At 45.8% G+C, this 24,948-nt stretch overlaps 1 protein-coding gene across 4 annotated transcripts in view; it reads left to right on the top strand.

The window, feature by feature from the left end:
• The window catches only part of LOC134958605 (contactin-4-like), a 399,552-nt gene that overhangs the window by 347,649 nt on the left and 26,955 nt on the right, over nt 1–24,948 (top strand). For all 4 annotated transcript variants that reach the window (XM_063941309.1, XM_063941311.1, XM_063941308.1 and 1 more), the window contains exons 12-16: nt 4,839–4,966; nt 5,364–5,539; nt 6,149–6,269; nt 6,591–6,749; nt 8,491–8,640. In XM_063941309.1, the coding sequence (XP_063797379.1) occupies nt 4,839–4,966; nt 5,364–5,539; nt 6,149–6,269; nt 6,591–6,749; nt 8,491–8,640 (734 nt within the window). The remainder of the gene's footprint in view (nt 1–4,838; nt 4,967–5,363; nt 5,540–6,148; nt 6,270–6,590; nt 6,750–8,490; nt 8,641–24,948) is intronic.

Below are 24,948 nucleotides of genomic sequence, written 5' to 3'. Positions count from 1 at the left end.
TGTTGGTGAGGAGGCGGAGCAATTGCCTGTAATGGTGATGTCACTCTCTAGGGAGTCGACACCGGAATGGATGGCTTATTTAGGGAATTACGTGATAATGTCAACACGCTGCAAGGTCGGTTGACGACATGAGACGGCCGACAAACAATTAGTACCGGTCCAGACGTCTCAAAAACACCGTCAGGGGTTTTAAAACGCCCGTTTACCTTAGTCGGTCGACACAGACACAGACACGGACACTGAATCCAGTGTCGACGGTGAATAAACAAACGTATTCCTTATTAGGGCCACACGTTAAGGGCAATGAAGGAGGTGTTACATATTTCTGATACTACAAGTACCACAAAAGAGGGTATTATGTGGGATGTGAAAAAACTACCTGTAGTTTTTCCTGAATCAGATAAATTAAATGAAGTGTGTGATGATGCGTGGGTTCCCCCCGATAGAAAATTATTGGCGGTATACCCTTTCCCGCCAGAAGTTAGGGCGCGTTGGGAAACACCCCTTAGGGTGGATAAGGCGCTCACACGCTTATCAAAACAAGTGGCGGTACCGTCTATAGATAGGGCCGTCCTCAAGGAGCCAGCTGACAGGAGGCTGGAAAATATCATATAAAAGTATATACACACATACTGGTGTTATACTGCGACCAGCGATCGCCTCAGCCTGGATGTGCAGAGCTGGGGTGGCTTGGTCGGATTCCCTGACTAAAAATATTGATACCCTTGACAGGGACAGTATTTTATTGACTATAGAGCATTTAAAGGATGCATTTCTATATATGCGAGATGCACAGAGGGATATTTGCACTCTGGCATCAAGAGTAAGTGCGATGTCCATATCTGCCAGAAGATGTTTATGGACACGACAGTGGTCAGGTGATGCAGATTCCAAACGGCACATGGAAGTATTGCCGTATAAAGGGGAGGAGTTATTTGGGGTCGGTCCATCGGACCTGGTGGCCACGGCAACAGCTGGAAAATCCACCTTTTTTACCCCAAGTCACATCTCAGCAGAAAAAGACACCGTCTTTTCAGCCTCAGTCCTTTCGTCCCTATAAGAGTCATATTTGCCCAGGGATAGAGGAAAGGGAAGAAGACTGCAGCAGGCAGCCCATTCCCAGGAACAGAAGCCTTCCACCGCTTCTGCCAAGCTCTCAGCATGACGCTGGGACCGTACAGGACCCCTGGATCCTACAAGTAGTATCCCAGGGGTACAGATTGGAATGTCGAAACGTTTCCCCCTCGCAGGCTCCTGAAGTCTGCTTTACCAAGGTATCCCTCCGACAAGGAGGCAGTATGGGAAAAAATTCACAAGCTGTATTCCCAGCAGGTGATAATCAAATTACCCCTCCTACAACAAGGAAAGGGGTATTATTCCACACTATATTGTGGTACTGAAGCCAGAAGGCTAGGTGAGACCTATTCTAAATCTAAAAAAATTTGAACACTTACAAAGGTTCAAATCAAGATGGAGTCACTCAGAGCAGTGATAACGAACCAGGAAGAAGGGGACTATATAGTGTCCCGGGACATCAGGGATGCTTACCTCCATGTCCCAAATTTGCCCTTCTCACTAAGGGTACCTCAGGTTCGTGGTATAGAACTGTCACTGTCAGTTTCAGACGCTGCCGTTTGGATTGTCCACGGCACCCCGGGTCTTTACCAAGGTAATGGCCGAAATGATGATTCTTCTTCGAAGAAAAGGCGTCTTAATTACCCCTTACTTGGACGATCTCCTGATAAGGGCAAAGTCCAGGGAACAGTTGGAGGTCGGAGTAGCACTATCTCGGATACTGCTACAACAGCACGGATGGATTCTAAATATTCCAAAATCGCAGCTGATCCTGACGACACGTCTGCTGTGCCTAGGGATGATTCTGGACACAGTCCAGAAAAAGGTGTTTCTCCCGGAAGAGAAAGCCAGGGAGTTATCCGAGCTAGTCAAGAACCTCCTAAAACCAGGAAAAGTGTCAGTGCATCATTGCACAAGGGTCCTGGTAAAAATGGTGGCTTCCTACGAAGCAATTCCATTCGGCAGATTTCACGCAAGAACTTTTCAGTGGGATCTGCTGGACAAATGGTCCGGATCGCATCTTCAGATGCATCAGCGGATAACCCTATATCCAAGGACAAGGGTGTCTCTCCTGTGGTGGTTACAGAGTGCTCATCTTCTAGAGGGCCGCAGATTCGGCATTCAGGATTGGATGCTGGTGACCACGGAGGCCAGCCCGAGAGGCTGGGGAGCAGTCACACAAGGAAAAAATTTCCAGGGAGTGTGATCAAGTCTGGAGACTTTTCTCCACATAAATATACTGGAGCTAAGGGTAAATTTATAATGCTCTAAGCTTAGCAAGACCTCTGCTTCAAGGTCAGCCGGTATTGATCCAGTGGGAAAAACATCACGGCAGTCGCCCACGTAAACAGACAGGGCGGCACAAGAAGCAGGAGGGCAATGGCAAAAACTGCAAGGACTTTTCGCTGGGCGGAAAATCATGTGATAGCACTGTCAGCAGTGTTTCACTCCGGGAGTGGAAACTGGGAAGCAGACTTCCTCAGCAGGCACGACCTCCACCCGGGAGAGTGGAAACTTCATCGGGAAGTTTTTCCACATGATTGTGAACCGTTGGGAAATACCAAAGGTGGACATGATGGCGTCCCGTCTGAACAAAAAACGGGACAGGTATTGCGCCAGGTCAAGAGACCCTCAGGCAATAGCTGTGGACGTTCTGGTAACACCGTGGGTGTACCAGTCGGTGTATGTGTTCCCTCCTTTGCTTCTCATACCTAAGGTACTGAGAATTATAAGACGTAGAGGAGTAAGAACTATACTCATGGCTCCGGATTGGCCAAGAAGGACTTGGTACCCGGAACTTCAAGAGATGCTCACAGAGGACTTATGGCCTCTGCCGCTAAGAAGGGACTTGCTTCAGCAAGTACCATGTCTGTTCCAAGACTTACCGCAGCTGCGTTTGACGGCATGGCGGTGGAACGCCGGATCCTAAGGGAAAAAGGCATTCCGGAAGAGGTCATTCCTACCCTGGTCAAAGCCAGGAAGGAGGTGACCGCACAACATTATCACCACATGTGGCGAAAATATGTTGCGTGGTGTGAGGCCAGGAAGGCCCCACGAAGAAATTTCAACTCGGTCGATTCCTGCATTTCCTGCAAACAGGAGTGTCTATGGGCCTCAAATTGGGGCCCATTAAGGTTCAAATTTCGGCCCTGTCGATTTTCTTCCAGAAAGAATTGGCTTCAGTTCCTGAAGTCCAGAAGTTTGTCAAGGGAGTATTGCATATACAACCCCCTTTTGTGCCTCCAGTGGCACTGTGGGATCTCAACGTAGTTCTGGGATTCCTCAAATCACATTGGTTTAAAACCAGTCAAATCTGTGGATTTGAAGCATCTCACATGAAAAGTGACCATGCTCTTGGCCCTGGCCTGGGCCAGGCGAGTGTCAAATTGGTGGGTTTTTTCTCAAAAAAGCCCATATCTGTTTGTCCATTCGGACAGGGCAGAGCTGCGGACTCGTCCCCAGTTCTCTCCCTAAGGTGGTGTCAGTGTTTCACCTGAACCAGCTTATTGTGGTGCCTTGCGCCTACTAGGGACTTGGAGGACTCCAAGTTGCTGGATGTTGTCAGGGCCCTGAAAGTATAGGTTCCAGGACGGCTGGAGTCAGGAAAACTGACTTGCTGTTATCCTGTATGCACCCAACAAACTGGGTGCTCTTGCTTCTAAGCAGACTATTGCTAGTTGGATGTGTAATACAATTCAGCTTGCACATTCTGTGGCAGGCCTGCCACAGCCAAAATATGTAAATGCCCATTCCACAAGGAAGGTGGGCTCATCTTGGGCGGCTGCCCGAGGGGTCTCGGCTTTACAACTTTGCCGAGCGGCTATTTAGTCAGGGGCAAACACGTTTGTAAAATCCTACAAATTTGATACCCTGGCTAAGGAGGACCTGGAGTTCTCTCATTCGGTGCTGCAGAGTCATCCGCACTCTCCCGCCCGTTTGGGAGTTTTGGTATAATCCCCATGATCCTTTCAGAAACCCCAGCATCCACTAGGACGATAGAGAAAATAAGAATTTACTTACCGATAATTCTATTTCTCGGAGTCCGTAGTGGATGCTGGGCGCCCATCCCAAGTGCGGATTATCTGCATTACTTGTACATAGTTACAAAAATCGGGTTATTATTGTTGTGAGCCATCTTTTCAGAGGCTCCGCTGTTATCATACTGTTAACTGGGTTCAGATCACAGGTTGTACAGTGTGATTGGTGTGGCTGGTATGAGTCTTACCCGGGATTCAAAATCCTTCCTTATTGTGTACGCTCGTCCGGGCACAGTATCCTAACTGAGGCTTGGAGGAGGGTCATAGGGGGAGGAGCCAGTGCACACCACCTGATCCTAAAGCTTTACTTTTTGTGCCCTGTCTCCTGCGGAGCCGCTATTCCCCATGGTCCTTTCAGGAACCCCAGCATCCACTACGGACTCCGAGAAATAGAATTATCGGTAAGTAAATTCTTATTTTTCCAAGTGGCCGTGATGGAGCACCTGTTGCCACTATAGAGCCTACATTATAATTTAGAAATGTCAACATAATATACGGAACCCAGGTTAGTTTCCCATCTTGCACTGCAAAGCCATTTGTGTCTCACCGCTGAGCCGGTCTGTTGCATTTTATGAACTTGAACCCAATACATAGGAAAGAAAGATGTGAAGGAATCGGCTGAAGGTCTAATTCTTTCTTAACGAACAGAGTAATTAGCATATAGATGTCCACCACACGGCCAGTAAGGCATGCAGTGCCTCACACCTTGTCCACTCTCTCTTACAGAATCTCCGTCTTGGACGATGGGAGCCTGAAGATCTCTAACCTTACCAAAGCCGATGCTGGGAGCTACACTTGTACGGCCGCCAATCATTTTGGGACAGCTAGCAGCACAGGAACACTAGTGGTGAAGGGTAGGTGGGAAGATGCATCTTCTTGTTGGGAAAATTATTTAGGGGAAGATGTATCAGACCTTCTACAGTGGACAGTTGAAGAAGTTTCCCATAGCAACCAATTAAATTCTAGATATCACTTATCTAGTATATTTTATAAAATGATAGCTAGAAGCTATTGGTTGCTATGGGCAACTTCTCCAGAGAGAAGTGAAAGCCACATCTGTGGCCCCTACTCTCGTAAAAGCCACATTTCTTATCTACAAAGTGACCACCACCACCACCCATAACGTAGGTGTAGCGTGGACATTCCAAACCCGGTGCCCATTAGATCGGAGTGAGAGCCCCACCATCAGTAACGGATCCATTGAGTCAGTCCCACCATTGTATGTTTGTCTGTGTTCCTTTGTGTATATAGATCCCACAAAGGTGTTGGTGCCCCCCTCCAGCATGGACGTCACGGTGGGCGAGAGCATCGTTTTACCTTGCCAAGTCTCCCACGACCATTCACTCGACATCTCTTTCTCCTGGGTGTTCAATGGGCAACTTATCGACTTCCAAAGAGATGGGGAGCATTTTGAACGTGTTGGAGGAGTAAGTATGACCTGATAATGGGGAGATGAGAGGAGGAATAGCATTGGGCGTCTCTCCTCTCCTTGACCAGTAATCATTCTTAGTCAATGAACAGTGTAGGGTAGGTTTTCTTTATCTTATCTCAATTTCCCACTACAATGGCAGTGTGTGTGTTAACCAAATATCCAACTTGCCTTACTGCTTGTAAAGTTTCTGGTGATAGACAAGAAAGAGATGAGGACCCTTCATCAGCAGAACAAGCCAGGAGGGTCAATGGGACAGGAGGTTACAGACACCTCACTCTTCATACACTTGGTCAGGAAAATCATATTAGACATTGTCTTATGATCCCACTAGCAAGTTATTCCATACACTTATATCAGCGACAGACCAGTGGTTACTAAGAACACTCAGTGGTTTGTATCTGAAGGTTCAACCCTGACAGTGCATGTTTTCAAGGTATCAGCGGGTTCCCGGCAGACCTTGGACGTTTTTTTAAAGTGCCATTCATGTACAAGGCAAAACCATTATTTAGTTTGTACGAGAAGTGATCAGTGAACGTCTCTCTCCAATAAGGAAGCCCCCAGGTAGCACAACACTGTCATTCCTTTTCTCTATGTTTATTATCAGCAAGACTCGGCTGGAGACCTGATGATAAGGAGCATCCAGCTGAAGCATGCGGGGAAATATATCTGCCTGGTCCACACAAGTGTAGACAAGCTGTCTGCGGGAGCAGATCTCATTGTCAGAGGTAAGGGGCGAGGAATGGGGGACACTAGAGGGGTGAATGCAGTAGTCTACAGGTCATAAGGAAGGGGCCATAATGAGTGTGGGACAGTGGTTCACCAACCCTGTTAGCAAACTTAGGCAAGGGGCAGGTCCTGGACCCTCTGCAGTGTTCTCAGAAGAGACCAGCACATACTGGAAAAGGGCTCCTCTCTCAAAGAGTAGAGTGGGGGTCTTGTGGGGTGGTGTCGACCTGGTCTTCCTTAACTCTGGCCCCCTGGGTAGTTGCACCCACTATAGTCCTGTGTCTAGGTGCAGCTTTTATTCTGACGCTGGTACTCTCTAGGACCCCCTGGGCCACCGGATGCTCTCACTGTGGAGGAGATAACAGACACCACTGCACAGTTATCATGGATGCCAGGAGTGGACAATCACAGCCCCATCACCATGTATGTCGTACAGGCTCGAACCCCATTCTCAGTGGGGTGGCAGGCGGTCAGCACAGGTGAGGAGACTTCCTTCATTCCTTGTATCAGTGAGTCCAATGCTGCTGAGTGATGTCACTGGTTCCTAGTGACTGGATAGGCTGTGCTCGCAGTGATGTCACTGTCTCCTGGTGATTGGATAGGTTGCACTCTCAGTGATGTCACTGGCTCCTAGTGACTGGTAGGTTGCACTCTCAGTGATTTCATGGCTCCTGGTGAATGGATAGGTTACACTCTGTCATGTCATGGCTCCTAGTGACTGGATAGGCTACATTCTCAGTGATGTCACTGTTCCTAGTGACTGGATAGGCTACATTCTCAGTGATGTCACTGTTCCTAGAGACTAGATAAGCTGCACTCTCAGTGATGTCACTGGTTCCTAGTGACTGGATAGGCTACATTCTCAGTGATGTCACTGTTCCTAGTGACTGGATAGGCTACATTCTCAGTGATGTCACTGTTCCTAGAGACTAGATAAGCTGCACTCTCAGTGATGTCACTGGTTCCTAGTGACTGGATAGGCTACATTCTCAGTGATGTCACTGTTCCTAGTGACTGGATAGGCTGCATTCTCAGTGATGTCACTGGTTCCTAGTGACTGGATAGGCTGCATTCTCAGTGATGTTACTGGTTCCTAGTGACTGGATAGGCTACATTCTCAGTGATTTCACTGGTTCCTAGTGACTGGATAGGCTGCATTCTCAGTGATGTCATGGCTCCAGGTGACCGGATAGGCTGCATTCTCAGTGATGTCATGGCTCCAGGTTTTCAGCACACAATAAAGCCGCCTACAAAGCGTGTGGATGACAGGAAAGCTCCTTCTCTAGACTCTTGTGTTTCATTTTCATAATATGAGTTCCCTCTAATGCCTCCACCCGCAGCAGTATGTCAGTCTTTATCTAAGTGATTTATAGTTGGGCCTGGGGTGTCCAGAAAGTCTCACTGCTTGCTGCATAGTCTCTAGATCTCTATCATTGTAGTGGTCCTGGATTCTTCGTGCACATAACTTCCCAAACATTTATTTAATGTCCCATTTATTGCTAAAAACAGATTACATTTCTTTCTTGCTGGTTTATCAAGCAGCCCAAAACGTCATCCAGAAAAATTCATTCCTTTGCTAAGTTTACGGTGTATAAACTAAAGTATGATGACACTGTGTGCTTGCTGTGTTGTGTAATGTGTGTGTGTGTGTGTGTGTGTGTTTGGGTGCTGGGCGCGGCATTGTGGAACAGCCTCGGTCAGCGGTGGGAACACTTGGCGCCCTGAAGCTGCAACTCACGTCTGTTTGTGATGTGTGAGTATACATATGGAGATCACATGAGGCGGATTGTCAATCACCGACAACATCACCGATCCTTCCTCCAGCTGCCCTGGTGATACTATCCCAGAGAGGGCCAGTCTGCGTCATTATGCGTAATAGGCCTGGTTCAGATGCGGTTGCAACTTCTAAGGTGTCGCAACTGAGCGATTAGCACTCCAGGTCATTATCTACACAGTATTAGGTCAGAAATCTCTTATCACCTGCTATTAGGATTTTTTCCAGTTCTCCCAATATAACAAAGAGATACTGTACCATCGGTGATAACTTCCTGATGAAGCATAGCTCTAATTGAAATCAGGAAGTATTATTTTGGATTAAACGGAACACTGCGGGTGAGAGGAAGTTGTGTTATTCTATAGGGTGACGCGGCTGTCAGGAGAGTAGAGAACATTATGTGGCTTCTCTGTAATTCGTATGTATTTATGTCATCTCCATGCCAGTGCCTGAGGTTGTGGATGGAAGATCTTTCACCGCCACCGTGGTTGGTCTGAGTCCGTGGGTTGAGTACGAGTTCCGTGTCATCGCCATCAACCAGATTGGTATCGGAGAGCCGAGCCCCCCCTCCGACAAGAGGAAGACGGAGGAAGCGCGTGAGTAACGGGAGCTACCACTTCATTAATCCCAGCTACCTTGCCCCTTTCCAGATTATACGTCGGACACCCTTGCATCCTTCAAACAAAAATATAAAAGGATAAAGAACTAGCGCTTCAAACAGTAGTCCTGCAGCAACAGCTAAGGTGGTCACACACCCAAAAAAGAGTTCTACAAAGTCAAATACTTGCAATTGCGTGCACCCCTGCGACCGTCAACCTTAATGGATGGTAGAAATCACAGTCACTGTAAAGGAATCCAAGGTAGTCTCTGGGAGATCATGTGATAAATGTCCTCATCTCGTAAATTCTCAGCTTAAGAAATCTTCTTTTCCTTTTGGTGGTGTGATCTTATTTTTGCTATATAGTCCACACTCATCCACATATAAAAGGAAAAAGGAATATAATAGTTTTAATTCATAACATTAAAATTCTACAACACGTAGATACATTCGAAATCCACCAATACTATTGTTACAGTATGCGTACCAAATTCTGTGGGGTATCAAGCGTGCCCACCCGCAAACAGCGTGAAATATCCGATACCCTCCCGGTTAAAGGTACCGGATCACTGTTGATATGGAACCTCCTGATTCTCCCCACAAAAGAGCTGGTAGGTATGTCTGGTTTCCAACGCGTTTCTGCTCTCCAGGAGCCTTTGTCAAGGTGTATTATGGTGGATCCAGGTCTCTAGGGTATATATACCCTTAGACCTGATCTAATTGGTTCAGACCAAACATAACCTAAATCTCATCATTGGTGCCAAGTACATGTTAAAAATCATTGTTTACACACACATCAATTTCCTCTCTTGTCCTTGTAAACTTTCCCCTCAAATATAAGCTTCCAATAGTCTAAAAAACAACGTAATTACCGGCGTGCGTTACAACTACTTTGGAGCACACGGGACTTCCGGGAAACATGACCGGAAGTTACACGTACTTCCTGTGTTTGAGGCGCACGCACCGATTCCCTTTCCACCTTCTGGAACACAGCGCTATGCGTCTCAGAGTACGGAGCATCTCCGCCTCCTTCCGGTATATGGACCGCACTTAGCTTCCGGCCTGTGGAACGCATTGCGCTAGCAACGCTCCACATTACCCGGAGCTTGTAGGGAAGAGATCGCTGCGTAACACTGATAAACATTAACCGCGCAATATAACAGAGAATCACCAATATGCGACAATCCTTCATAAATTAGGAAATAAACCAGGTAATATTATATCCTCTGTAAAAATAAATACAATTCATAAATTGGACCACAATTCATCATATACAAGTTCATGTCATAATAATAATTACTTGTACTAAAAATCACCAGTATATGATTATCGTTCATAAATCAATAAATAAACCGAATAATATTGTATCCTTGGCGGAAATAACTACAATTAATAAACAAGACTACTAATAATAATATACAAATTCATGTCATGATAAAAAAATAGGATTTTAATATACCTACTGGTAAATCCTTTTCTCGTAGTCCATAAGGGATATTGGGGACAGAATTACTACGATGGGATATAGACGGGTCCAAAGGAGCAAGTTCACTTTAAATTTCTTCCACTGGGTGTGCTGGCTCCGTCCCTCTATGCCTCCTCCTACAGCTCAGTTATAGGTAAAACAGTGCCTGAAGGAGAATTATATACTAGAGAGAAGGAACAGAACAACAATAAGTGTGGTGAGATTTGAACACCAGCGCACCAATACAAATCTCAGCCAGCAAAGTCTGGCAACATTAACAGCAACAGCTGAACAGTAACACATAACAGAGAACCTGCAGAAAGTCACCGCACAGAGGCGGGCGCCCAATATCCCATATGGACTACGAGAAAAGGATTTACCAGTAGGTATATTAAAATCCTATTTTCTTGTTAGGGTCTCCTGCCCTGTGCTGCCACGTCGTCATGGCAACCGGGAGACAAGTGCTAGTGGAGTAACCTGAGCGCAGCTGATACTCCGGTTCGGGTCTTTTGCTGTGCAGTGGTTATAGGCTCTGTGCACGGCAGGGGATCCGGTGCTGGTTTTTGTGCTCACAGTCTGTGAGGTCTGAGTGGGGCGTGGACAGCACCTGCTTTATAAGGCCTCTTTTCAGGGTAAGCAGATGCTGCTGAATCTCTGTTGGTTAGTCAGTTCATGAAAGTTAGCCAGTACTGTGTAGCTTTGTATTTGTTTGTTGCTTACTGCAAATAGGCCTGGGGATTTGGTATTACACTCTGCCAATCCAGACCTAGCAGTAAGACTGGAGTCAGTCGTTTAGCTTGCTGGGGTTCTGTTATTACTCTGTGAACTTAGCAAGTTTGCGGCTGTATTCTAACACTTGCCTGTCTAATCCTGTCTCACTGTGCTAGGTGTCAGGGGTCGGTTTAGTGGCAGTAAGCTTAAACCTGTGCACTGCAAGTGAGAATCAGGATTGTGGAGGCTCTCCTTGTGTCTATCATTCCATCTCTGACCAAGGAGTTTACTGCCACACCCGTTGGTAACCCTTTAGGGTTTTGCTGTTGCCCTTAGCAACAGCATTTCGGGTTCTCTACGTATTAAAACACAACATCTTGCTTTTTACATCTGAGCAGTTCTAATACAAGGGAGATACCCAGTTCCTTAGCCTCTGGGCTTCTCTGTTCACTGTGTGTGTATTTTGTTACCCTATCACCTTCTGTGTACGTTATGTCATATTCCCCAGTTTGTCTGTGAGTCCATTTGTTTTGCATAACAGTTCAAACACCAGTACATTCCTGCAGACACTGGAGTGCATAACAGTTCTGACACTAGTACTTTCCTGCAGGCACTGGTGTGCATAACATATTCAGCAGCCTAATACTCCTGTTGAAATTTTGTGGGAATATGGAGCATACCCCTCAAAATACGTTGCAACAGGTGGTCGATCAGGTGCAGGTCCTTACTCGACAATTTAATGATTTGTCCATTAAAATGCACACCTCCCAGGCTGCTGGCGGAGCTCCCGCAGCAGCAGCACCTGCAGGGGTTAAGGAGCCGAAAGTAAATCTCCCGGATCGTTTTTCTGGAGATCGCTCGCAGTTCTTTTGTTTCAAGGAGAGCTGCAAGCTATACTTCCGGCTTAGGCCTCAGTCTTTTGGGTCGGAGATTCAGCGGGTGGGCATAGTGATTTCCTTGCTACAAGGAGACCCACAGGTCTGGGCATATGGGTTGCAGCCTGACTGTCCGTCGCTTAAAAGTGTTGATGCTTTTTTTACGGCACTGGGCATGTTGTATGATGACCCTGACAAGACGGCCTCAGCCGAGGCTCAGATTTCGATCCTTAAGCAAGGGCGAAGGCCAGTTGAGGTTTACTGTACGGAGTTTCGGAGGTTGGCCCATGATACCCAGTGGAATGACCCAGCCCTGAGACACCAGTACCGAAGAGGTCTTTCTAACCAGATAAAGGACCAACTGGTACAATATCCCTTGCCTGATAGCTTGGATCAGCTCATGCAGTTATCCATCCGGGTGGATAGACGGCTGAGAGAGCGTAGGCTTGAAAGGGAGACTGAGATTTCCTTCCTTCCCAAGGGAACCTCAGACTCTGAGGAATTTTCTGAGGAGCCTATGCAGATTGGGGCTACCCGCCTCTCCTCGCGTGAGAAGACGCGGAGGAGACAGCAGGGGTTGTGTTTGTACTGTGGGAATAAAGGTCATGTGGTAGTATCATGCCCAGAAAAGCCGGAAAACTTCAGGGCCTGAGGGTGATGGGAAATATCCTGTCAGGCCAGAAGTCAGAATTTCCCAAGAAGACTTTTATCATTCCGGTGACCTTGAAGATCCTCGGTCAAACTGTCAAGACTGAGGCCTTTGTGGACAGTGGGGCCGACGGGGTTTTTATGGACCGCCAATTCGCCCTAAAACACTCTGTTCCCTTAGTACCCTTGGCATCGGAAATTGAGATTTGTGGGTTAAACGGGGAACCATTATCCCAAGGTAAAATTACCTCTTGCACTAGCCAGATTTCTTTGTTTATTGGAGCCACACACTCTGAAAAATTGTCCTTTTATGTGACTGTCTGTACTTTTGCCCCATTGGTGTTGGGGTTACCCTGGTTAAGGGCCCACAATCCTCAATTTGACTGGGTCTCTGGGGAGATTCTTAGTTGGGGTACTGATTGTTTCAGGAGTTGCTTGAGCCTTCCAGTCAGGCTCTCGCAGCTAAGTTTGCCAGGATTGCCAGGGTGTTATGCAGATTTTGCGGACGTGTTCTCCAAAAAAGTTGCAGAGGTACTACCTCCCCATCGCCCCTATGACTGTGCCATTGATTTGTTGCCAAATGCTAAGCTTCCCAAGAGCAGGTTGTACTCCCTGTCACGTCCTGAGACTCAGGCTATGGCAGAGTACATTCAGGAGAACTTGGCTAAGGGATTTATCAGACCTTCACAGTCTCCAGTTGGGTCGGGGTTCTTCTTCGTGGGTAAAAAGGACGGTTCGTTGCGACCCTGCATCGACTTCAGGGAATTGAACCGTATCACGATTAAAAACTCATACCCACTGCCTCTCATTTCGGTCTTGTTTGACCAGCTTTGTACTGCCACCATTTTTTCTAAGATTGACCTACGCGGTGCGTACAATCTAATCCGAATAAGAGAGGGGGATGAATGGAAGACTGCCTTTAATACCCACTCAGGGCATTATGAATATTTGGTGATGCCTTTTGGGCTCTGTAATGCCCCGGCAGTCTTCCAGGATTTCATGAATGATGTGCTCAGGGAATATTTGGATAGATTCTTAGTTGTATACTTAGATGACATCCTAATCTTCTCCCATTCCCTGGAGGAACATCGGAAGCATGTACGCTTAGTCCTCCAGAAACTCAGAGACCACCGGCTTGGGGCGAAGCTGGAGAAGTGCGAATTTGAAGTTCAGCAAATCGCATTTCTAGGATATATTATCTCCCCAGAAGGTTTCCAAATGGAGGGTTCCAAGGTACAGGCAGTCCTGGATTGGGTGCAGCCCACTAGTTTGAAGGCGCTTCAGCGTTTCCTGGGCTTTGCGAATTTTTATAGACGATTTATCGCTGGATTTTCGTCTATAGTGGCGCCCTTGGTGGCACTCACTAAGAAAGGGGCGGATGTTGCTCACTGGTCTTGTGAGGCTAAAGCGGCTTTTGCCCGTCTCAAAAGGGCATTTGTTTCGGCCAAGGTGCTGCGACACCCAGATCCAGAGCATCCTTTTGTGGTGGAGGTGGATGCCTCTGAGATGGGTATTGGGGCAGTGCTTTCTCAGATGGGAGTGTCTGATAATCGCCTTCATCCCTGTGCTTACTTTTCCCGTAAATTTTCGCCTGCCGAGATGAATTATGACGTGGGTAACCGGGAATTGTTGGCTATTAAGGATGCACTCGAGGAGTGGAGACACTGGCTTGAGGGGGCTAAGTTTGTGGTCTCAATTCTCACTGACCATAAGAATCTGGCATATTTAGAGTCAGCGAAGCGTCTCAATGCCAGGCAGGCACGATGGGCTTTGTTTTTTGCTCGCTTTAATTTTTTGATAACATATCGCCCTGGGTCAAAAAACATCAAGGCTGATGCGCTCTCGCGGAGTTTAGCTCCAATCCAGGAGACCACCGAGGAGCCGTTGCCCATTGTTTCCCCATCATGTATTAAAGTGGGCATTACCCAGGACCTCTTATCATTAGTCCTTAGAGCACAGGAGCAGGCTCCTCCAGACCTTCCGGTAGGTCTTTTGTTTGTGCCTCCTAGGTTAAGACAGCGAGTGTTCCTGGAATTCCATGCCAAGAAGTCGGCAGGTCACCCGGGTATTGCCAGAACTCGGGAGTTGCTATCTAGGGCGGTGTGGTGGCCCTCGGTGGCTAAGGATGTGGATCAGTGGGTTCGGGCATGTGACATCTGTGCCCGAAATAAGACTCCTAGAGGGGTTCCTGTTGGCCCATTACATCCACTCTCTATCCCATCTAAGCCATGGACCCACATTTCAATGGATTTTGTGGTGGACTTGCCCAAATCCTCGGGGATGACAGCCATCTGGGTTGTCGTTGACAGGTTTTCGAAGATGGCGCACTTCGTTCCACTGGTTGGGCTGCCATCAGCCAGACGCCTGTCTGAATTATTTATGCTGCATGTTGTGCGTCTCCACGGGTTGCCACTTGATGTGGTCTCTGACCGCGGATCCCAGTTTGTGGCCAAATTCTGGAGGGCATTTTGTTCCGATCTCCAGATTTCTGTCAGCTTGTCGTCAGGCTACCATCCGCAGTCTAATGGGCAGACTGAAAGGGTGAACCAGTCCTTGGAGCAGTTCCTCAGGTGTTATGTCTCCAAGTGTCAGACTGACTGGGTTGCTCATCTGTCCATGGCGGAGTTTGCCTATAACAACGCGGCTCACTCTGCTACAGGGATCTCTCCCTTCCGTTGTGTGTATGGGCATCATCCTAAGGCCAATTCTTTTGACCCCCTGGACTCCACGCCTGGTGGTTCCTCTGTGGTTTCGGTCCTTAGAGGTATTTGGCGGAAAGTGAAGAAAGCCCTTGTGTCTGTGTCATTAGTGACCAAAAGGGTTTTTGATAAGCGGAAAAGACCCTGCAGCTTCAAATTAGGAGACTTCGTCTGGTTGTCTACCAAGAATTTGAAGTTGAGACAGCCATCTCATAAGTTAGGGCCCCGGTTCATCGGCCCTTATAAGATCACCAGGGTTATCAATCCGGTGGCATTTCAGTTAGATCTGCCCCGTTCTTTGGGTATCAATAAAACATTTCATTGTTCCCTTTTAAAACGGGCGATTAGTAATCCTTCTTCCAGTGGAAGACCTTCCCCTCTTCTGATACGTGGCCAGAGGGAGTTTGTTGTTGAAAGGATTCTTGACTCCAAGGTGGTTCGGGGTCGGCTGTCATTTTTGGTGCACTGGAAGGGGTATGGCCCGGAGGAGCGGTCGTGGGTGCGCAGTTGTGATCTTCATGCCCCCAGACTGATACGCTCTTTCTTCTCGCAGTTCCCCGATAAACCCGGTGGTAGGGGTTCTTTGACCCCTCGTCAGAGGGGGGGTACTGTTAGGGTCTCCTGCCCTGTGCTGCCACGTCGTCATGGCAACCGGGAGACAAGTGCTAGTGGAGTAACCTGAGCGCAGCTGATACTCCGGTTCGGGTCTTTTGCTGTGCAGTGGTTATAGGCTCTGTGCACGGCAGGGGATCCGGTGCTGGTTTTTGTGCTCACAGTCTGTGAGGTCTGAGTGGGGCGTGGACAGCACCTGCTTTATAAGGCCTCTTTTCAGGGTAAGCAGATGCTGCTGAATCTCTGTTGGTTAGTCAGTTCATGAAAGTTAGCCAGTACTGTGTAGCTTTGTATTTGTTTGTTGCTTACTGCAAATAGGCCTGGGGATTTGGTATTACACTCTGCCAATCCAGACCTAGCAGTAAGACTGGAGTCAGTCGTTTAGCTTGCTGGGGTTCTGTTATTACTCTGTGAACTTAGCAAGTTTGCGGCTGTATTCTAACACTTGCCTGTCTAATCCTGTCTCACTGTGCTAGGTGTCAGGGGTCAGTTTAGTGGCAGTAAGCTTAAACCTGTGCACTGCAAGTGAGAATCAGGATTGTGGAGGCTCTCCTTGTGTCTATCATTCCATCTCTGACCAAGGAGTTTACTGCCACACCCGTTGGTAACCCTTTAGGGTTTTGCTGTTGCCCTTAGCAACAGCATTTCGGGTTCTCTACGTATTAAAACACAACATCTTGCTTTTTACATCTGAGCAGTTCTAATACAAGGGAGATACCCAGTTCCTTAGCCTCTGGGCTTCTCTGTTCACTGTGTGTGTATTTTGTTACCCTATCACCTTCTGTGTACGTTATGTCATATTCCCCAGTTTGTCTGTGAGTCCATTTGTTTTGCATAACAGTTCAAACACCAGTACATTCCTGCAGACACTGGAGTGCATAACAGTTCTGACACTAGTACTTTCCTGCAGGCACTGGTGTGCATAACATTTCTCTAGCATCCATAAGGGATATTGGAGACAGATGAAGATGTCCCAAAGTTTCCACAATGTGCGGAGACAACTGCAGCACCGCCTGCCCAAACTGGGAATCCTCTTTGGCCAGGGTATCAAATTTGTAGAACTTCACAAAGGTGTTCGTCCCCGGCCAGGTAGCAGCTCGGCATAGTTACAGGGCCGAGACTCCACGAGCAGCCGCCCAGGAAGAACCCACCGATCTAGTGGAGTGGGCCTTCAGAGACCGTGGAACCGGTAAGGCTGCAGACGCATAAGCTTGTTGGATAGTAAACCTAATCCAACGAGCGATGGACTGCTTGGAAGCAGGGCAGCCCTTTTTTCGCGCATCATAGAGCACGTACAATGAATCCGTCTTTCTGATCCGAGCCGTCCTGACCCGAACAAATATGCCCGATTGGATGAAGATTCGGTGGATGATAGCGACGAAATGACGGAGTCGGAGGAGACTGCCCCCTCTAGCAACCGGAGGAGTGATCCCTCTGGCTCAAATGGGATGAAATCTAGAGAGGTGCCCAGGCAGATGGTGGTGGTAGGGGATTCTATCATCAGGAAGGCAGATAGGGCAATCTGCTACCGGGATCATGATCGCCGTACGGTCTGTTGTCTCCTGGGTGCTCGGGTGCGGCACATCGCGGACCGGGTAGATAGATTATTGGGAGGGGCTGGGAAAGACCCGGCAGTGTTGGTGCACGTTGGTACCAACGACAAAGTTAGTGGAAGGTGGGATGTCCTTAAGAAAGACTATAGGGACTTAGGCCAGAAACTTAAAAAAAGGACATCTAAGGTAATATTCTCCGAATTATTACCCGTGCCACGCGCTAGTCCAGGGAGACAGAGGGAGATTAGGGAGGTAAATGTGTGGCTTAGGGACTGGTGTAGGAAAGAGGGGTTTGTGTTCTTGGAACACTGGGCGGACTTCTCAGTCAGACGCCATCTTTTTTCTTGCGATGGATTGCACCAGAATGAGGAAGGGGCTACGGTGCTGAGGTGAAGGATGGTTAGTAGGTTGGAGGAGCTTTTAAACTAGGAGCCGGGGGGGGGGGAGGGTTTAGCTAGAGCAGGCTTTTTCAACCAGTGTGCTGCGACCAGCTGCAAGGTGTGCCGCGGAGCCAGAGTAGCTTCCTGCATCTTCAGAGTGAACTGTTGGCCCGGGCTCTTCTTAGAGGATCAGTCATGCTCCGGCCATGACCTATGCCTTGAAAACGATGTGATATCATAGGTCACGGCTGCCGCGTATCACCACCCAGCCAGCCCACCCGCCTGCATACACATCTTCCAGTTCCCACTTGCATACACAGCGTTCCTTCCCACCCACATCCACACCTGCCCGACCGCTCAGTATTCGCAGCACTCCACTATGAACAACCCCCGCCACTGAGGGACAGGGAGGAGGACAGCTGATAATAATATTTGGTATTTTATTTCTCATGTGGAGAACAATAGGATTTTTATGGGGAGAATAAGAATTTATGGATTTATGGGGGGAACAATGTGAATAATTCATGTGGGGAGCAATAGGATTTATGTGGGGAGCAATGTGATTGTTTTTTCTGTGTAGGCCAATGTATGTGTGGATTATTTATTTCTTTTTTACTGTGAGGGCCAATGTGTGTGTTTTGTTTTTTTCTGTGGGGAACTGATGGTGTGCCTTGGCAATTTTTAAATATTGTTCGGTGTGCCACGAGTAAAAAAAGGTTGAAAATCTCATGCAGTGAGAATAGTAGGGATGGTGGTAGTGAGATAAAAGGGGGTGGAGAAGGGGGGAGGGAAAGTACAGCCCGTAAGGGTATTAACATGGGTTCTAATAAGGGTATCAAGCAAGGTATTGCCAAAGCATTAACTAATAACAATTATCTGTCATCTTTACAGCCTATAGAAAATGATGTATGGGACATAAGGGAAAATACTTATGTCAGGGCGGTAAATTTAGACGGGAATATTGGGTTGATCAAAGAGAAAAGTAAGGTGGGCAATACTAAGTACGGTGGGGTTGGAGTGGGAGCGAGGAGGACAGTCTGTATCAGTAACTCTAGGGATGCACTAGTAAAGGATAGGATATCTTTAAAAAAACAAACAAATAAAGGAACCGATAAACTAAAATGTATGCTTGCAAACGCTAGAAATCTAGCAGGTAAAATGGGGGAATTGGAATAGTTAGCATCAAGGGCTGAGTATGACATTATAGGTATTACGGAAACATGGTGGGACGACTCTCACGACTGGGTTGCAAACTTGGAGGGGTATTCTCTTTTCAGGAGGGACAGGGCAAGCAAAAGAGGAGGGGGTGTATGTATTTATGTTAAACCATCACTTAAACCATACCTAAAGGAGGTTATCTATGAGGAGACTGGCGATAATGTGGAGTCACTATGGGTTGAAATCTGAAGTTGGGGTATTGATGCAAAAAAACTAGTCATAGGCACATGCTACAAACAGCCGGATATTAGCATACATGAGGAAGAACAACTCTTGCAACAAATCGAAATGGCTGCGGGATTGGGGGACACCCTTGTGATTTTAATTACCCGGATATAAACTGGAGTAACAATTCATGTGCTAAAACAAGGGGCAACAGGTTCTTAAATATGTTAAAGGATCACTACTTGTCTCAATTAGTCGAGGACCCAACTAGGGGTAAAGCTACCTTGGATCTAGTAATTACTAATAATGTGGATATTATATCAAACACTAAAGTTGGGGAGACCTTGGGTAACAGTGACCACTGTATGATCACATTCGACATTAGTTTCAGGAAACATAGCTACAGGGGTTCCACCAAAACTTTTAATTTTAGGAAGGCTAATTTCAGTATGCTGAGATGTGCATTAACGACATAGAGTGGGAGATTTTGTTTAATAACAAGAAGGATATAGGATTTGGGTGGACTGCGCACAGAAATGTGCTAACGTTACGGGGAGTGCTGCTGGTGTTTAACAAGTTGGTCCTACTTGTTAGAATATTGGTGCAAAAGTGGAAATTTTTCACACTGCGCTCATCCCCGGTTTTGGGTTTGCATGTGTCTACACTAGTGTAATAAATGGTGAAAATGCTTGTTTGAGTTTCAAAGTGATGTTTATTTATAAATAAAAAGCAGAAATAGATAGTCCCGAATTAATTGCACTCTATTTGGCTGTAATTAGCCTTCTTGCTAATTGTGCATGAATACGCTTGAATCTAAACGTATTTTGATGAAGTCCAAATGTAGTGAAAAAAATGAATGAAAAAAATGATGAAAAAAGGAAAAAATAAAAATGAATGAATTATTGAAAAACGAAGAAAAATTGAAAAAGGAGAGAAAATGTCTATTTGATTGAAAATCGGGCCGCGGCGTCCCGCTGGTATTAACTGAGTGCACTTTGTTTAAAAAGTATTCTGCTACTGACAGACAAACAGCAGTGGAGAGTGCGTGAGGAAGAAAGGGACTCCGGACTGGTCTGCCTCCCCCTGCTTCTGCCTCCGTCACTGTGACTGTGTTCTGTCACAGGTCGGAGGCTTGTCAGCCTGGGTTTGGTGCCTGTCTTGGAGGGGGAGATGCACGCACTGCGACCACTCTCAGAGTGGTTCGTTGCCGCACTTCCCCCACCTACAGAGACTCACCTTTGCTCTCCTCCTCCTCTGCTGGATGTGTCAGCGGCAAGTTGTTTCCTCGCTGTTCGGCCGTCGTCCGTGATCTGCAGACACTTCCTGGTTTTCAGTCACGTGACCGGGTTCTCTGTCTTGTTCCGCTCCTTCTGCTCGATCGTGCAGCTGTTGTAGATAGTGTGGGGAAAATGCTCCAAGAGCAGATCACGGACGACGGCCGAACAGCGAGGAAACAACTTGCCGCTGACACATCCAGCAGAGGAGGAGGAGATCAAAGGTGAGTCTCTGTAGGTGGGGGAAGTGCGGCAACGAACCACTCTGAGAGTGGTCGCAGTGCGTGCATCTCCCCCTCCAAAACAGGCACCAAACCCAGGCTGACAAGCCTCCGACCTGTGACAGAACACAGTCACAGTGACGGAGGCAGAAGCAGGGGGAGGCAGACCAGTCCGGAGTCCCTTTCTTCCTCACGCACTCTCCACTGCTGTTTGTCTGTCAGTAGCAGAATACTTTTTAAACAAAGTGCACTCAGTTAATACCAGCGGGACGCCGCGGCCCGATTTTCAATCAAATAGACATTTTCTCTCCTTTTTCAATTTTTCTTCGTTTTTCAATAATTCATTCATTTTTATTTTTTCCTTTTTTCATCATTTTTTTCATTCATTTTTTTCACTACATTTGGACTTCATCAAAATACGTTTAGATTCAAGCGTATTCATGCACAATTAGCAAGAAGGCTAATTACAGCCAAATAGAGTGCAATTAATTCAGGACTATCTATTTCTGCTTTTTATTTATAAATAAACATCACTTTGAAACTCAAACAAGCATTTTCACCATTTATTACACTAGTGTAGACACATGCAAACCCAAAACCGGGGATGAGCGCAGTGTGAAAAATTTCCACTTTTGCACCAATATTCTAACAAGTAGGACCAACTTGTTAAACACCAGCAGCACTCCCCGTAACGTTAGCACATTTCTGTGCGCAGTCCACCCAAATCCTATATCTTTCTGACTTTAAAAAAAGGTCCAGGAACTGCAGCAAGAAGTTAGAACCAATACACATATGGGATTGACAAACAATAGAAATGACAGGTTAAAAAGGGCACAGTCGGTCTTTACAGACTTAGATACAAGAAATTCCCCACATCTACACATTAGTACATTTCTCACAACATTCAAAACCTTAGAAAAAATAATTCAGAAAGAAAACAAACTATGGTGGGACATTAAGACATTAGAATGGTACAGCACCAACAGCATAACACCAAAAGGATTAAAAATCAAGAAAACTCCATCACATTACACTGACAATACCCCTTTCTTATCCAAGTGGAATGAAATACTAGAAACTTGTTCACAATCACTCATAACACTACTGATCGACACACAAAAAGAGGAACAAATTACACTAGAGAAAGAGATTGATGACCTAAACACCAAACTAAAGCCATTTGAGCAAGATGACGAATTTAAGACATTAGTACATTTAACCTTGTCCAAACTAAAACAGGGTGAAGACAGAATCATAATCACTAAGAAAAACAAAATACTAAGGGACAAATACGGGATTAAGGACAGATCTCGCCCTAAGACCAACAAATCTATCACAATAAACACGAAATCCAAAAGCCCATCAAAGGACAGGCCATCAGGCAAGTACAAATCATTCACACGACAAAACACTATCAATACCACCAACAACCAGAACACACCCATATACAAGAAACTGAAATTGACATACCAGCAATACATGACAAAACTCCACAGCACCACAAACATCGACACAAAAAGGGATACAGATAGCATTGATCTAGAGAATTTATCCACAATCAGCTCAACCAGCAACATCTCTTTTTCTCCACTGGATCTAGAAGACGATCTAGAATTCGAGACAGCACGACATTCACTAGAGCAAGGGTGGCGTGACATACAGTCAGTACTTGTACCGCAATCAGAAGAACTACACACAATCAACACTGAGACCAGACATACATTAGATAATCCCATAGATGAATCATGTGTCAATCAACATTTTTTAGAGCAGGAGACGGGCCCAGCAATGGAACCCGTCTCAACACAGAGGAAAACACTCAAAAGGAAAAAAGAAGAGGCAGACGAGGATGCAGAGGGGGACAAGGTTGCAAAAAGGCAAGATCAAGGATCAACATCACTCCAGGAAAGGGAATTTTTAACCTTAGCAACGCAACACTGAACAAAAACCACATTAGTGCATTGGACAAAGGTCTTAAATTTGCTCCAACAACCAACATGGACAAATTCAATACATATTTGGATATCCAGAAATTTACACGCAAACTCACTCTAAAAAAAATTTTTCAACAGACACCATTACCACAACATAAACAATCCGATACAGACATATACAAACATACTGAACACCGTCCCCCATCTACATTTTACCCCAGCTACATCATGGGGAAACAGATAGAGACATTTACAAACATGATCCAGCATGACATTTTGAAAATTTGTGACAAACCATCCAAAAACAAGACAAACATGACTAAAGCTGAACTGAAAGCACTAACGGACTTAAACAAAGACACGACCATAATAATAAAACCGGCCGACAAGGGAGGGGGGATAGTCATTCTGAACAAAGAGGATTATCTCAAGGAAGTACATAGAATACTAGACGACACCACCACTTACAGCAAATTATCCACAGACCCCACAACCAAGTTCCAAAAAGAACTCCAGGCACTCCTCAAGAAAGGTTTGGAAACAGAGATTCTGACAACAAAGGAACACTCATTTCTAGACAAACCACATCCTATCATCCCAGTATTTTATTATCTCCCCAAAATACACAAAAACAAACTTAACCCACCAGGTAGACCGATTATATCTGGAATAAATTCACTCACTTCCAACCTCTCTCAGTATATAGATACCTTTTTACAACCGTACGTATCCGCACAACAGTCACATCTGAAAGACACAACTGACATACTGAACAAATTACAAAAAATCACATGGCAAGAAGACTACTGGCTAGTCACATGTGATGTAGCATCATTATACACAGTAATAGATCACGATCAGGGCATCTCTAGCATACACCATTTTCTAACAAAAGACGAAACCATGACACCCACGCAGAGAGATTTCATTACTGAATGCATACAGCACATACTCACACACAACTACTTGTGGTTCGAAGAAGATTTTTACCTACAGGTCACCGGCACGGCCATGGGAACGAGGTTCGCACCTAGCTACGCCAATTTATTCATGAGTCATTGGGAGGACGATTTCATCTGGTCCAAGGCGGGGCTTGGTGCGAACCTCGTCCTATGGTCGAGATACATAGATGACATATTTTTCATATGGAAGGGTACCCAAACAACATTAGAAAACTTCCTAAGATACATTAATGCTAATCACCACAACCTACAGTTCACCACCAACTTCAGTAAAGAAAAGGTAGAGTTTTTGGACCTTAACATTTTCATAGCAGACAACACTATTCACACCAATACATTTCACAAACCAGTAGACGTCAATAGCTATATTCTTACATCCAGCGGTCATTATCACAATTGGTTAAAGAACATACCAACAGGACAGTTCAAACGTCTACGAAGAAACTGCTCACGCCTGACAGATTATGACATACAGGGACAAAATTTAAAGAGTCAATTTATAGAAAAGAAATATGACAGTACCATCATCCAAGAAACATTCAACAAAGTACGAGAACTAGACAGAGGACCTTTGTTACAATACAACCAAAAACAGGAACAAGTCCAGGACGATAACATATTCTTTATCACACAATACTCCAAAGACTCCCATCAAGTTAGGAAGATCATCAACAAATATTGGCCCATCTTACTACAGGATGAGACACTGGCGAAAGTTCTACCAACAGCACCCAGAATAATATTTAGAAAAGCGCCAGACATCAGACAGAAAATAGTAAGGAACCATATAGCACCCAAAACACAAAAACAAACCACTATAGACAAAGTCCAACTAAAAGGAGGCTTTTATTACTGTGGCACATGTAACGCATGTACCACTACTAAAAACAGAAGTACCAAACCTGTTCACACAGTTACATCCACCTCAAACAAGAAAACAATGAAAATCAAAACAACACTAACATGTCATAGCAAGGGGGTGATTTATGTACTGGAATGCCCGTGTCACAAGCAGTACGTAGGGAGGACAGTGAGACCACTCAAGATAAGATTAAATGAACACATCAGGAACATAAGAAAAGGAACAGAGGAACATCCACTATCAAAACATTTCAAACAATTTCATAACAGTGATCCCACATTACTCACATTCATAGGATTAAAAGAGGTCAAACCCAGGTGGAGGGGGGGCAATTACATCCACCAGATAAACAAAGAAGAACTACGAGTCATGATTAACATGGACACACTAGTACCAAGAGGACTCAATTTTGACAATGAAGTGAGATCCATCATTTGTCAATAAAAAAACTAACACTTACAAAGCAGAATTGACCACTTTGGTCTGCGCTCAATGTAGAAACTTTTTAAATAAATTCAACACACTCCAGCTTACAGTTGTTCATCCATTCTCACTTGAAATTATACTAGCCCACCCAACACCAACCCACCCACCTACACTATACATCAGATTAAAGCTATGTACTTTAAGATTATAGTATTCTTCATTTCTCAATCATTCCATTTTCCTTTTGTTTTATTTTATATATATTTTTATTTATTTATTTTTTATTTTTTTATTATTTTAT

The sequence above is a fragment of the Pseudophryne corroboree genome, chromosome 9 (assembly GCF_028390025.1).
Source record: "Pseudophryne corroboree isolate aPseCor3 chromosome 9, aPseCor3.hap2, whole genome shotgun sequence".
In the NCBI taxonomy this organism is placed as follows: Eukaryota; Metazoa; Chordata; class Amphibia; order Anura; family Myobatrachidae; genus Pseudophryne; species Pseudophryne corroboree.
This window is presented reverse-complemented; position numbering and strand designations above follow the sequence as displayed.